We start from the raw sequence: 14,839 nt of genomic DNA on the forward strand, positions 1-14,839 counted from the left end.
CGAAGCTTCTCGGGCAAATATTTCTTTTAAGAACATCAAATTTCCGCGGGGCAACTATTAGCCGATAGTTCCTCGACAGAAACACTCTATTGTTTAAATATTTTGCGCGGAGTTACTTTCTAATTGTTTTTGGTCGATCAGAAAGCAAGTAAAGTAAAGCAAAAGCTGGGCTAATTTTAACAAGGGCTACATTCTGCACAGGCATGTAACCACTACACCGATCCAAACAGCCAAATGTCTCTACGTAAATAAGTAAAAGTGACTCAGAGGTGAGTCTGGAGGCGGATATTTTTTCATTTGTTTACTTCTTTGTTAATGTATTCCATGGCTATGCTTAACATAACGTCCACAGTGAACTCGAAAGAATCGCCGGATTAAAAGCGTAGTCGTCCTTCGTTGAATCAGTGGCTCACGCTAATCATGTGACTACTAGCCACTTCAAGCACCTTTCACGTGCATCTCGTCACGTTCTTTTCCTTCTTTTTTACGATTATTGTTTTACAGTGTGACAAAATTATCCATTTTTGCTCTAAAACGTCTACAAATTACTATTTGCAAAATTATATACATTGTGATTAGAAAAGAAAAACATAAAAGACTGTTTCGCATTTTTTTTTTTTTTTTTTTTTTTTATTTTATCTTAAAGCAAGCGTTCAATGTTAATCGGGCAACCGACTCTCGGTTTACCATCGGGTTTCTCCACAAATGTCCGTCACGTGCAATGGCGAATACCGCAGACACATAATGATTAAGGCGCAACTTTTTCTGAGCGATTTCGAAAATGGCAGAAATGTCGAATGTGTTAACAATCTGTGTCATCTTTCTACGCTCAAACATACAGACCCACACACCGTTCGCGGTAGACCCTCTCTAAAATATCGCGTGTGTAATGAGCGTATACTTCGAACCGGTCGTTCCGCGAACTCAAAGTAACAAAAGGATCAAATGATTTAGTGAAGGTCTCTCTAAAATGAAACCAGAAATCGAATGAGTCATCAGTGAACAGAAAATATGGAAAGAGTGACAGGAGAACATTTGCTGATAAATACAAGGTGCCTCGTGATCAAAATCTGGGAAACGACAACAAAGATGCCATGTTGGACTTTCATCAGTGAGGATAAACGTAATTGTTATATTTATGTGACCTCCATCATGATTATTAAGCTTACGTAATTTTGTTATGCTTTTGCTTAAGCAGAGTATATTATCTGTTGTTATTTTTCTGCTCGTTCCACTAGTTATGTCGCTTTTGTGCGAATATTAAATTCACGCATTTGTTATGCAGGAATGTTTGTTTGGTACCAAACAACACGGTGTCAAATGAATGTGAATAACGTATAATTTGGACAAAGTAGCGCCGTGCATACAACAAAAGTGTGACGAATCAGCGTTGTGTGCACAACAAAATGATGTTGCAAAAGAAATAAAGTATGCAAAAGATTTCAGATCTCATCATGCGGTGTTTGTTAATGGTTGTGATATTAACAGTGTGATTCAATAATTGTAGAATATCAGTACAGTATGTCTACAGAAAGGACTTCAAATCACTCTCGTCACAAAATTACTCTTCATTTATTCTGACAATAGAATGTAAATGGTGTCAGTATCCATCATACTGATAATGGAGGTTATGAGATATTTGATTCTCATGCAAGAGACGAATATGGTAGAAGCCATCCCTCAGGTACATGTGTCCTTTTAGAAGTACCATCTGTTCAGGGCTTAGTACAGTATTTCCAGACTATACACTCCCTCAGTGACAATTATGAAGTCAGAGGAGTGCAGATAAGTACATATGAAATAACTGCAGTGAACAGTTTGAGAGAAGAACACAACTGCTCTTGAAAACAATGCTCTCCTGTAGGGTTTTATGCAATGTGTTACTAAGTAACAAAGTCTTGTAGTTATTAGAATTCCAGAACCCTATGTCGCATAGCTGACCGAGGAAATAAATTATATTGTAACATGGGCATCAACTGGCATCTAAAAAGTAAGATTTATACCCGAGTCTTAATGTTTTTGGAGTTGAGATATCAGTCCAAATTAAAGCTCAAAGTTATGGGATGTTGTCCAGTGGTTTCTGTTGTATCTTAGGAAATTCAAGGACGAAATTATAAACAAACCAGCAATAAACATGAACATTCCAAGATCTTTTTATTCCTGTTCTTTTCTGCGCAGGCGCATCCATGTACACGTAACACAACCATGATGAAACTTAATATAATGTAACACAAGTATAACAAAACAAGGTGACGATATAACAGTTTCATTTAGAAAAAAAAGTTGGAAAACTTAATTTTTAACAACTACAGTGGAAATACAAGGTTATTGTTTTTATAGTGGCTTGCAAGTTACTGTTAGGTATTACTTGTATTTTTCAACAAACAGTCAGATCAAAGTAGATATTCTCCTTATTGACACATGAAGATACTTGTGAACTTGTAATACAACAAATGAAAATAAGTGGTAGACCATCATTAGAACAAGCTATTTCTAACATTAATATTGTCACAAAGAAACTTAAAACAGGTATTGTTTCCTATGAAATACAATTTTTGTCTTACTCATCTAACATGGACCTTCATCAAATCAGACACATGCAAAAGCACAGACGAAAATATAATTATGATAATTTGGAACCCGCTCCAAAAATGAAAAGACTGCTACAGATAAATTTTAGAAACAAAAGCAAATCCAAAGTTAGACAACAGCACAAGAGTGAGACAATCCCAACTATTGATATCTGCATCAATTAATTCAAGGAGAAAATCAGGGAAAGTCCTTATTAGGTATAGAGTGTTTTCAATCACGTGACCAAATTTCTTTATCGTCATCGTAACCGAGTTCATCCGTCATGTTGATGTTCCATGATAATCACCTGTGAGTATTGTGACAGGAAACATTTAGAGCACATTTTACGGTTTTGAGAAGACAATAGTGTAATATTTATATTTTCTTTATCACGGTCCTTTGCCTTGTCATTAGCTGTGGGAACAAAACAGGGAAGAAGTGGTCTAACGTTGAAAAAGTAAGGTTTTTTCGTGTCCCACGTGTTATAGTCAATCAAGGAGAGTACACCGAAGAACTTACTTCTGAGCGAAGAAGAATGTGGATCTGTGTGATAAGTAGAGATGACTTAACTGATGATATTTTAGAACGTGTTAGGGTCTGCAGCCGGCACTTCGTTTCAGGAGAAGCTGCGAAAGATTGGGATCGATTCAACATAGACTGGGTCCCTACCCTCCATCTTGGGCATTCAAATATGCAGGTCCATTGCATTGGGCAACTATTTTATTTTCACTAATAAAGTGGGTATTCTTTCTCTCCAAAAAATTTTTAACTGTAGATGTACCTTAAGCAGTCTAAAATTTAGGAAACATTTTCAAGACATCAGATTTTAAAGACTGATATAAATGGTTTCTCATTTTAAGGACATCAAATTGCATTGTTTTAGGGTGTATACCATAAGCAAGGCATGTAGCAAAGGCGGCAGCAAATACTCCACAGTCACTGCTACTTGTCTGTTGTTGCACAGGGACAACTTGAATGCTAGTAAAATTTGAACGTCCAACAAGATTGAGTACCTGCTCTTGTACTTCATTTAGAATAATGTTATGATACAAACTGTCATACAAGTTGACAGTGCCATCTTCACACCATACTGAGCTTACATATACTCAGTGGGCATTACCAGTATGCAGAATCTGAATAAATTCCCCAATAACCTGATTGAAGTTTCTAACAGGGCCCAAAGTTGGTCTCTGAAAGCCCTCCACATCTGGATTAATGTTTCTTAGACAAACATGTACCTCATGGATAATATCACAGTCAAGCCAACCATTGGGTGATGAAATCAATTGGTAATGCCCATCATTCAGCTTTGCAAGGGATGCTGGCTTTTCTGAAGAGCATTTTGAAACACCAGTTATCACAACACTATCATCAGATGTATTGAAAGAGTCATTAACAACCTTTGTTCAGTTTTTCCTCCTGATTTATGTTAAAACAGCTATTATTTGTATTTAACTCCAGTGAGACCTGGGGCAAGTTTGCTGACATGCGCTGTATACAGCTTGTCTGAGATGTCCTTTAACACAACCTAGCTTCGTTCCCCTCCCTTCCCTCCCTATTGTTTGTTGTTAATTTGTACATTGTTTGCCATGTTGGGCAATGTAATAAATGGAAGGGTCTATTCAGGAACCCTTCCCTGTTCACCCCAGACGTTGTTGTTGCATTTATTTTGCCTGTTGTGGTTTTTAACCCTTCAAGACTTACACACGTGCACCATACATTCCCAAGTTGTCATTGCATTGTTCAGCATCCGCTTGAAGTATAAGCAGGGCAAATGAAAAAACTTTCTACCTTGGCAAAATGGGTTGTGGCATGTCAGCAGTTTATCTGAACACAGTGGCTTCTGTTTGCATGTGCAGATAAAATCTAATTTGAGAGCTTCATCCAAAATATCTCTCGTCTGTTTGCATTTTGATTTTTCATTTTTGGCTGCTGGTGTTTTTAGACAGGGGACAAAACCACTTGTTAGGTACTTTTGTAATTTTCAAACAAGATAAATGAAAAGTAGAGATGGGACATGCTTGGTTTGTGCATGTTACCACAGGCCCTCTAGTTGCCTGTCTGCAAAAACAAGCAGAATTGGGATCAGGGGATGAATGAGAAAAACTTCACTTTTGAGTATACCACCTTCCCAAAATTTCTGGTAGCACACAGTATCTCCAGAAGTGATTAAGTTTGGAAACAACAGAGTGCCAGTGGCTGACATCAGGGAAAAATCTTTCACAGAAGAGATCAATTTGCTCACGAAAACCACAAACAACAAAGTCACAGTAAAGCTTTTCAGCAGTGAATATTTACTATTGGATTTGGTAAAAGTAGGCATGCTACCTTTTCAAACTTGAATCTCCATTTTCTGACTTCAAACAAGAGTTGTATTTGTTAATATACTTCTCCAAGTCTGTATCCTTTAAACAATAGGGGCATTTGACCTCCCCACATCCACTCCCACAGCAATCACACCTACACAAAAAGTCAGGTGTGGCATGTAACCATGGATAAACACCCACTCCACAGCTTCCCTGATTTTACTTCATCCTTGAAGATGAATTCTGAGTGGATAGGCAAGGTCGCCATATATACACAGTGGTTGTCCACTGGTATCAAATGAATGCTGCTGAAGGTTATGAAGGATGCCAGACATTCTTAACATACCAGCATCATGCCTTTTACCCTCTGAAATGACAATTTATAGAGTAAACATACTTGGATTTATATCAGTAGCTAGTGTTATAACACTCTTGTAGCTGCAGGTAACTGTTGAGTTACAAACTGTGATTTAATTTAATTTTTTTTTTAAATTTTCCAAGTTAATTGGTTAATAGCCATTTTGATTTAGTAGGGGCTGGGTTATAGATATTTGTGTAAGGATTCAAGGGTAGGCTACTTTCAATGAAGCTCTTACCAAGGGGCTGACTACCAAAAATGTTTCCAGAAAGATTTGATCTTTCCAGCCCACTCCTCTAGGTGTAGATACCGTAGATCCTCAAATCAATTAGCGCCCAGGGAGCTTAATTCAAATTTATGAGAAAATGAGGGTGCTTATTCAAGGGGGGGACTTAGTTGAGGGGGGGCACTTATTTAATTTTTCCCAAATGGTGGCCTGACATGACCATTTTTTTAATACATCATCTACACATAAACAAAATTAACTATTTATTGACATAAAAACTGATCCTAGAGTTTAACTCACCATTAGTGCAATGTACAAATCTAATACTACATGATGAAAACTATGCATCCTTTACTGTCTCAGTACTCACCCACAAAATGAGGGGAGGGGAGGGGAGGGGAGGGGGCACTTATTTGAGGGGGGTACTTATTTTAAATTTTTGGTCCATAGGAGGGGCACTTATTCGAAGGGAGTGTTTATTCGTGGGGGCACTAATTCGAGGATTTACGGTGGTGACACTTCAATTCAGTTTCAAATTTGGGGGCTTAAATAAGGGGAGGCATTACTGCAGAACGATGCAAATAATCGTATTAGCTTACCAACTGGTCCATACAAATTGGCTATTAAACCATTTGGCGCAACAAATGATTGAACCTTTAGGGCAGGTACCCTTTTGTGCCCATTGGGTACACGCTGGTTCTCTCCTGGGCGACAAATTGGGCGAACTGTCAGGTCTACAAACCCCTAGCAATTCTCAAGAGCTGTTCCCTTTCCATGGACAGCAAGAGTAAAGTCTTCCAGATGTTGGCTACTCAGCCAGGGTTGATCGAGATCTCTGAGCAAGTATCTATGGTTTGTGTAAATAAAGCTGATCACCTCGTTTAAGATTAAGCTCAGCTCGGGCACTGAACAAAGCGAGGAATCATATCCGAGAGACGACATGGGTAAGAAAAAAGTTTCAATAAAATCAACAGTCCTTTCGTTCCTGAACATACCGTGCTATTGGCACAAGTAAACATTTCTGGAATTGCTAAAGCCCGAAGAAGGAGAGGCAATCCTGTGATGCCAAACCTGAGCTCGGCTGCAAACTCTTCAGGAGAAATGGCGTCAAAACATCGTCAATCCTTTCATACTGCTTGAAAGGATGTTGCCTTCTCATCGTTGTGATTTCATAAATCGCCAGGAAATCTTCTTCGTCAATCTCTTCATCTCTAAGGAGGTAACCGGATGCTTCTAGGATAGTTTTTTCGGCTAAACATGGTGATATTGTTAAAGTAAAACCATCGCACTCGGATCGATACATTTGTTTGCAATCTAAAGTTACAATTTCCGTCAGCACGACTAAGAGTACGAGATACTAGAGCCAGATCTCGCGCGGTTAAAACTCGTACTCGTACTCGTTCTCGCACTCGAATCTAAAGCTCTCTAGTGTTTATTGATAAACGTACCACATTTCGTTACCTGAAAGTCGATGTGCTTTTCCTTCATGATCTTTTCATAAGTTTCAATAGCAACACTTTCATGTTTACAACCATGTTCTGTAGACTTCTATACGCCTTAAAATGGTCCTTACTGTAATAACTCGTGTCAAGCACCAAAAACAACAATAAATCCATGGATTCGACCAGAGGCAGGCACTCTGGATCGTATTTTTTGTCTGATAACAAGAGAGGATCGATTCCAACACAAGAAATCTTCTCTAGATAACGATTTTTCACGTGGGGATCGAACGTGTTCGCATAATCTGAGAGAGGATATCCCGACATGTTGAAAAATGTGAACACCAACATGGCGACTCAACTTTCCCGCGAAAAATGTGACGTCATGTGAAAACGCTCTATATAATTAGGTACATATTAGGTATATAATTGCACAATCAATTGAGTATAAATAATGATTATTGCTTAATGTATTACTTTTTTATTGCTTAATGTATTACTTTTTTATTGCTTAATGTATTACTTTTTATATTCCTTTTTCCCTCCTGAAAATCTCAAAATTAAATATAGCATGCTAGCTTTTAATAAATATTTTCCTCGTGAAATCATGTGGTAGTGACCATCTCAAAAGCCATTGCTGCTATGGTCAGTACACACTTTCCCTTTCCTACAATGTGTAGAACTCTATTTTTCTCCTTTTATTTTATCTCACTTGTGGTCAATGATATAAATAGTGCAAAATTAAGATGATGATGATGATGGTGAGGTATGCTATACATACAATGTTTTCACGGTGAAATATACTTCCTTGCATTCAGACCGTTATGATTACAATTTCATAATATATCTCTTTAACACGTGCATCAATTGGTATGTACTTATCACCCTTGGGAAAGAGGGACTCCTTAAGTAAAAGGGACTGGGGTGCTCATTGTACCTTTTAGGGGTTAAAAAAGGTGGGTTTGGTACCTCTTAGGCTGTCCAGCCTCAAAAGGTCCACAGTAGCAGCTTCTGTGATAACTTTCAGGGCATTGCATCAAAATATGTGAGTGCTTTGTTGTAGAATTGGTGTCTCGCAGGGGTGAAAAAAAAATTTCATGCCACGCCCACAAACCAGGACCTTGGTACCTCCTTAGTATTTCTTTTTAGAACCACTTCGCACCACGAATGGTCAACACTCATAACAGCACGTCTCCCTGTAGCCCGACTTACGATCTAGGATCGTCTTGTTACCTAACAACTGGCTCCCACTATGAATTCATTTCTACTTCATTTAATCGAATGAACGTCACAGCCAGGACTGGCCAAGGCCTCCCACTGAATTCTATGTCTCTGGCCGTGCGGCATTCTAGAATCAAATTTCTTCAAATCATTTTCAACAAAGTTACAGTCTCCCTTTTTCTTGCTTAGATGGACTTGAAATTTTTTTTGCATGTACTTTATTTGTCCACAAACTGGGTATGGTGAAAGGATTATTGAGTTGTATCGTACTTGTTCTTTTGCTTAACCTTCCAATAAACATCGCTTTCCTGCGATGTAATAGGGTGTGTATTCGCAGGCGGCGTTTAGTCGTAATATACTTCCATCCGCGGTGTTCAATCAAGCAAATACAGTAACCAAGGCTGTTTGCTGTTAGAAAACAGACCTAACTGTACACTAAGGATATCAAGCAGAAGATTATAGAACAAGGCAGTGAAAGGACAGTTTTGCACTCGAATTTTTTGGAGACATTTGTAACCGCAGTAATATTTGCGCAAAAACGTGGAGATAAAGGAGTTAGACCCTGAAATGTTTAAGTGAAGATACTTTTACGTTACATGATCATGCACTCCTTTTTCTTTTTGGGGTGGCCTGCTGCTTGCGAACTATGGTTACTCCCTGAAGATCCAGATGGTTTTTCATGAGAAGCACTCGATTCCGAATTGAAACGATGTGAGAGCAATTCATCTCGCAAATCTCTCAGCAATCGGCTCGGAGAAAATGCTTCGTCGAGATTACTTGTATTTGTCGGGTTTCCATTGGCTGATGAGCTGCTACTTTCGCTTGCTTCATTTGCTTTACAGGATGTGATGTGTTGTTGCTTTGGAAATTCTTGGTGGTTGGTTTGAGCAGATGTAGCCCTGGGTACAAGGGTTGCTCCAGATGTTGTTTGGGACACAGTTTGCTTATCATTACTCACTAAAGATCCATTCGACCAAGAGGTAGTGGCAGACTACTATTACTGGTGGAAGGCTTCTTCAAAATCCCACGAGGGTACGTTTGAGAGGTTGGAAATACTGGCATGGTAGTTGATGGTGGTTGCTGCGAGGATGCTTGGGAAACTGTAGAATGACCACCACGACCGGTAGATCCATTAGCGTTGGGAGCGGTGCCTAGATTCCTTGAGAAGGGTGTTGCATCGGTGCTGGCAATACTTGATCTAGATGCGGGGAGAACTAAATAGCTAGTACTACTACTAGCAAGTAGACTTGGCCTTGATGCTGTGTTGAAGTTATCGTGGATGGTTTGAAAGCTTGAACGATTCGGCTGGGGTCTTGTGGTATTTCGAGTGGATGTTTTCGGCTGTGCAGATACATCATGAGCTGAATAGCTACTTCTGTTGTCGGCAGGTAGGCTCAGTTTAGATATTGCGCTGGGGATATTATAGGAAGTTTGAGTACTTAAAGGTTTCGGCTGGGGCCTTGCTACCATATTTCTAGTGGGTGCTTTAGGCTGTGTAGATACAGCGGAAACTGAATAGCTGCTATTGTTGCCGGTAGGTAGGCTCGGTTTAGATACTGTGCTGAGGCTACTAAGAGAGGTTTGAATACTTAAAGGTTTCGGCTGGAGTCTTGCTGTCGTATTTCTAGTGGGTAATTTCTGCGGAGCAGAGGAATATTGGATTATGTACTCTGGGTAGAACTGATCGGTGTCAAAGACCACGAAGATTGTTGGATTGGACTTGTTATCTACACAAGAGTCGTACAAATCGCTGGCGGGATCTAACGGTTGCTTCGGCGGTGGTCTCCGATAACTGGAATGACCCTCTGTATATGAGCCAACGAGAACTTTGGTCAAGAACATGAATTGAGACATATTGCCATCTCTCTTTGCGTAGGAATGGCTGTAAGATGCATTGACTGCAAAATAGCTTCCTTCGCCATACTTGGAAGCGTTTCTTCCGTGTAGACGCCAATCAAAGTTTTGTTTGCAGATGGCCTCCACCGAGTCTGGACTGGTTCCGTGAAACAGGTTCTTCTCATCGACAGCCTGGCGATTTCTTCTAGCTATTAACCTCATATTCTGTTTCTTCCTAACAAGAGGAAACAAAAGGACTTATTGTGGGTGAGAAAAGTTAATGACCAATGGCCAACAGGCCCAATAAGTATTTGTGAAATTCTATTTAATTGCATCTCAAGTGTCCACGCTATATTTCATTTCCCTATATATAATTATATAAATTTAGTATAATTTCAGAGCTGAGCAAAGAGTTTCCAGCAATCTGATTGGTCGAGCGGTTCCTTATATGACGCTATCTAAACCGCTCCACGCGGTTTATATAAAATGTTGAAATAAAATGTTAATAAATGTTAATAAAATGTTATGATTTTATAAATTTCTCTGTTGTTCAGCTCTGAAATTATACTAAAACAATTATTCGCCTCAGGTTCAGTGAATATTGTCGAATAATCCCCTGGACTTCGTCTCGGGGATTATTCGACGATATTCACCTCGCCCGGCTTTGGCGAATAATTGTTACATATAAACTTCTATATTTATACCTCGTGCAAGGTTATGGTCAAATGACTCTCCACTTTCATTTCATACCTTTTAAATGATTTTTTTCTGAGTTATTTTTTCTTTCTTACCTGCAATACTTCTCCCACATGAAAGGGTTCTGTACACGCTCGATCCTTTCGATTGAAATGTAGTCGTTCATCGACTTTCGGAACAATTGTTCCACTTCTTTATATTCCTCCGATGATGTCGCTAACATGACGCGAATATACTGCCCACTGGGTGGCATGGAAGACCAATGGTTTGGAACGTCATATCTTGCTGTTCTGTTTTCTATCTTTCTCCTTCTAGAGGAATCCCCGTAAGCCCTACAAAAAATGGTAGAGCGGGAAAAAACTTGTAACTGAAAACATTATGAAACATGATCCCCACTCCTTTCATTCCCATTTTTACACCCCATACGCTGCGTCAGGTTCCACTCGATCCCTCAATTGTGAGATAATCAAGTGTTCCATGCAAAATTCTTGAGACTGAGCTAGTCACAAAGTTTACATTTCGCTGTGTGTGTTATTGCAGAACGGAAAGAAGAGAAGGAGGGGAAAGTAAACAAGGGTTTGGATTTCTGCACACTGACAACGATAAAACCACAATACATACATACCATATCAAGTCTTCAATGTCCTCATTTGTTAAAGCTTTTTCGGGTCGTCTCTTAACCGCCCTCTTGGTTCCAAGTTTCAGATTTATTTGATGCATATCAGTTGTTGAATGAAAAATTAAGTTGTATTCGTGCTCTGAGGTTTTAAACCTGTAATTGAGGCGGCCGTCAAGAAAGGCTTGCTCAATATGGCCCTGCAGAATGATGAGTATAACACATTTAAGTTTATCATAGAATTTTATTTTCTCTACAGTTTAAATAAAACAAGTAGGGAATTTCTACAAGCTTACCGAATTATCTTCATTGTACCTGCGCCAAACATTGCCATTGTCTTTCCAGTACCATGTCCAGTTCGTAACCATGGCACCACAAGGAAAAGTTAATCGAGGCATGGTAGATATCCGCCTTAATGCTCCGGCGAATTCGCGACGTGGTGGTGATCTTTCCAAAATGGTCATAGTCATATCATTTACGTCAATCTTGACTTCATATCCATTGACAAGGACTCTAAAATTTCTGTTAAAAAATAAATTATATTCACGAGATTAGTTTTCAAGAGGCTTTACTTAACTCAAAAAATATCTCATCTTTGCATTACCATGTCAATTCACGTTTTTGAGAAATAATTTCAAGGAGTGTCATGTATTGCTTATCTCAGATGGCTAAATCTTCCGTCTTTGTGCAAGTTTCTCATGATATCCAAAACTTCCACTGATGGCCATGCTTGACTATTTACCAATCATAAGTCTCAAAAACGAATGTTCAAGCAGCGCCATTTTCAGAGTAGGATTTCATATTTTCGTAGTAAAAAGCACTTTTAATTCAACTATCACTGAAATAGTGGTGTGTATACTAAATCGATTTACAGGCTCAGGCACAGTGAAATTGGAAGCCACTAGTTAACTTTACCACGATGAATAATTTTTTGAGCTATCGCTTTGACCAGCAACTCCATAATTAAAGAAAACCAGTTTGTGTGTAACCACATTTACTTGCCTTTGGAGAGAAGAGAGGTCAAGAGATTGTGCTGGATTGAAATTAACTGGCGCCTCGACATTCACGTCGCAATAGAACTTCTCCAGCGCAAAGCAGTCCGTATCAACAAAGCTTTTCCATTCATCGGACTGAAACACTTTGTACTGCCAGTGGTATGGCTTATATAAGTGATGCTGTGGGCATCTCGTGCCTACTTCACATTCGTCAATAAGAAATCCTGAGCAGATGTAAGCACCTGGCTTGTCCTTGTGTATGTGTCCTTCAAACGTAATGACGATCAAAACATATTGCTCCGTATGAATATAATGAACATGAAAAACCTTCAAACTACAGTAACTATAAATCTCTAAGACACATTTTAAATCACTAGTGATCTTGTAGTATAATTGGCTCCTAGCATTGCGATGTATTCATAAATCGCACTAGTTTTGCTCAAAATCGCATTTTTTTTAAGTCAATAAGAATGCAACGTTTAAGATTTCAAGGCCTTTCTATCTGACCAGTCAGTCTGCAGAAAAATGAGGGGATGCATCTATTTAGTAATTTAACTTCGCGTCGTGATATCTTAGTCTGAAATAATAGTAAATTGTTGTGATTTGGGATGGCGTGTATTATCACAGACCAAATTTCACTTCACTCAGTTCAATTACCCTTATTTACTGTATAGGCACGCTAAACCCGAGTGAATCAAGATGGTTTGCATGAAAAAACTCGAAGTAACAATCGTTTTCCTGGCTTGGGTAATTTTCAAGTTTTGTAAAACCTATGCTTAAAAGCTGATTGCAGATAAGGTGGAAACGACCGCGTAAAACAACTAGACCCATAACTTTTTCAGTGTCATCAAAGACTCTTCAGAAAATTTGCATGCACCCAAAACCTCATACTGCGAATGCGAAAACATTGTAATTTTGTCTTGATTTCCTGGGTCACTGTTGAAGTGTATAAAGACAAGATACCTAAGGAAAGGAAAGAGTTAAAACAGATACTTACCCTTTGCTTTCTCTCTGCCTGAAAGACAAAGTTTATCATCAAGAATCATCGTTTTTGCTTCATGCTTGCCGACGTTGTGTAGCAAATAACGCTCAAGAACTGCCTGAGTGTGGTGAGTGTCCATGGCTTCCGCATGATCCAAGCCGCATTCTTTCATATCACTGCAACATTTCCTGATATGACCACAACACATGTGAATCCTGTTGCAATTATCACCACGATTGCAAATGCCATTGTTGTATTCGACACAAATCCGAGGTGTTGAGGACAGTACAAGCTGTTGGAGCTGCTGGTCGGTAAACTGGTCAAGCTTGATTCTGATCAGAAAGGCCTCGTCTCTCTGATTGTGAAAGTGGTGATTTAGCGGACATGTTACACCATTGCTACAAGAGTCAATGAGGAAATCTCTACAAATATGCAGACATGAGCACTCACATCTGTGGCATCTTCCATTCTCATTGTAAGTCACACAAATGCGAGCTTTTGCGGAGAAAGCCCTGACTTCTGCAATCGTTCCTTGGCTACCTCTGGTAATCAAGAAGCTTCCCTGCTTCGCTTCACGAAACCATCGTTCGGCGCTCTCTACTCCATTAGGGAATAAATCCTTCCGACCTGCAATATTTTGGAAAGAAGCCGATGAGCCATGTTCTTTACACAGACATTCGAAAACTCTCCATTCGGTTGGAAAACAAGGGGTCCAGGGAACCGAAGGCTTAAATCCAGAAACCCTTTGAGCTTGTGAGGACTGTAACGAAGTCTGTGATCTTGCCGGATCAGAACTGACAACAGCTATGGGCTTGATGCGTTTCTGTTCATTTACCCTCAATACATTACATCGAACAAAATCAATGTTAATTACTTTACTGGATGGTACCAAGTCATATTTCTCGAGAATCGTGAAGTTATGAAAGTCTTGTAAATCATGTGACAAGACACAATTTGAATGCGACGATTCTTGAATAAACTGGGCACAAACATGAACATAAGGACATTCGCTCCATGCACATTCATTTCTTTGATACAACTCACAAACCTGTGGCAAGCTCCAAGACACAATTTTCTTCATTGCGCCGTTTGAATATTTATCTTCAGGAAGGTTATGGTTTTCCGCTATTTCCCAGTTATCGTCGCTGTAAAAATCATGCGAAAGCTTACAAAATTCGTTACATTTCCCTTCCAAGAAGGTTTTACAAATGTGCCAGTATTTGCAGTTGCCTTTCTTACGTCCTCGAAAGCGACAGACCCCTTTTGTCGCATATCTGTAACAAACTTTCTTTCGCAAATGAACTCGTACACCAGTGATTTCGCCATTTTGGTCTAAGACACAGGCGAAACCAGCCTGAGGTCCTTGACGACTTTCCAACCATTTCTTGGCTGACTCTTGGCTTTTTCTGCTTCCTAAAGGCGACGATGGCTTTAAAATAACAGCTAAGTCGACAAAACCCCCGCTACTGCAAATGAAGTTAAAGAGTTTAGTTTGCAAAACGTGATCATCTGCCATTTTGTCAACTAATGTCTCGAAGATAATTACGTGTCCCGGAAACGAAACTGGGTAGTGCATTTCTCAGAATTTCCCAG

General features: G+C 39.3%; 1 protein-coding gene across 1 annotated transcript; it reads right to left on the reverse strand.

The window, feature by feature from the left end:
• Positions 1–7,585: 7,585 nt before the first annotated feature.
• Positions 7,586–14,807, reverse strand: LOC111327086 (zinc finger CCCH-type antiviral protein 1). The gene is given in 7 exon segments (XM_022931188.2): positions 7,586–9,108; positions 9,111–10,192; positions 10,749–10,985; positions 11,279–11,469; positions 11,566–11,791; positions 12,272–12,530; positions 13,262–14,807. Coding segments are annotated over 7 exon segments (3,891 nt in total). The 5' UTR covers positions 14,763–14,807; the 3' UTR covers positions 7,586–8,713.
• Between the last annotated feature and the right edge of the window lie 32 nt (positions 14,808–14,839).

Source organism: Stylophora pistillata, chromosome 4, assembly GCF_964205215.1.
Source record: "Stylophora pistillata chromosome 4, jaStyPist1.2, whole genome shotgun sequence".
Classification (NCBI taxonomy): Eukaryota; Metazoa; Cnidaria; class Anthozoa; order Scleractinia; family Pocilloporidae; genus Stylophora; species Stylophora pistillata.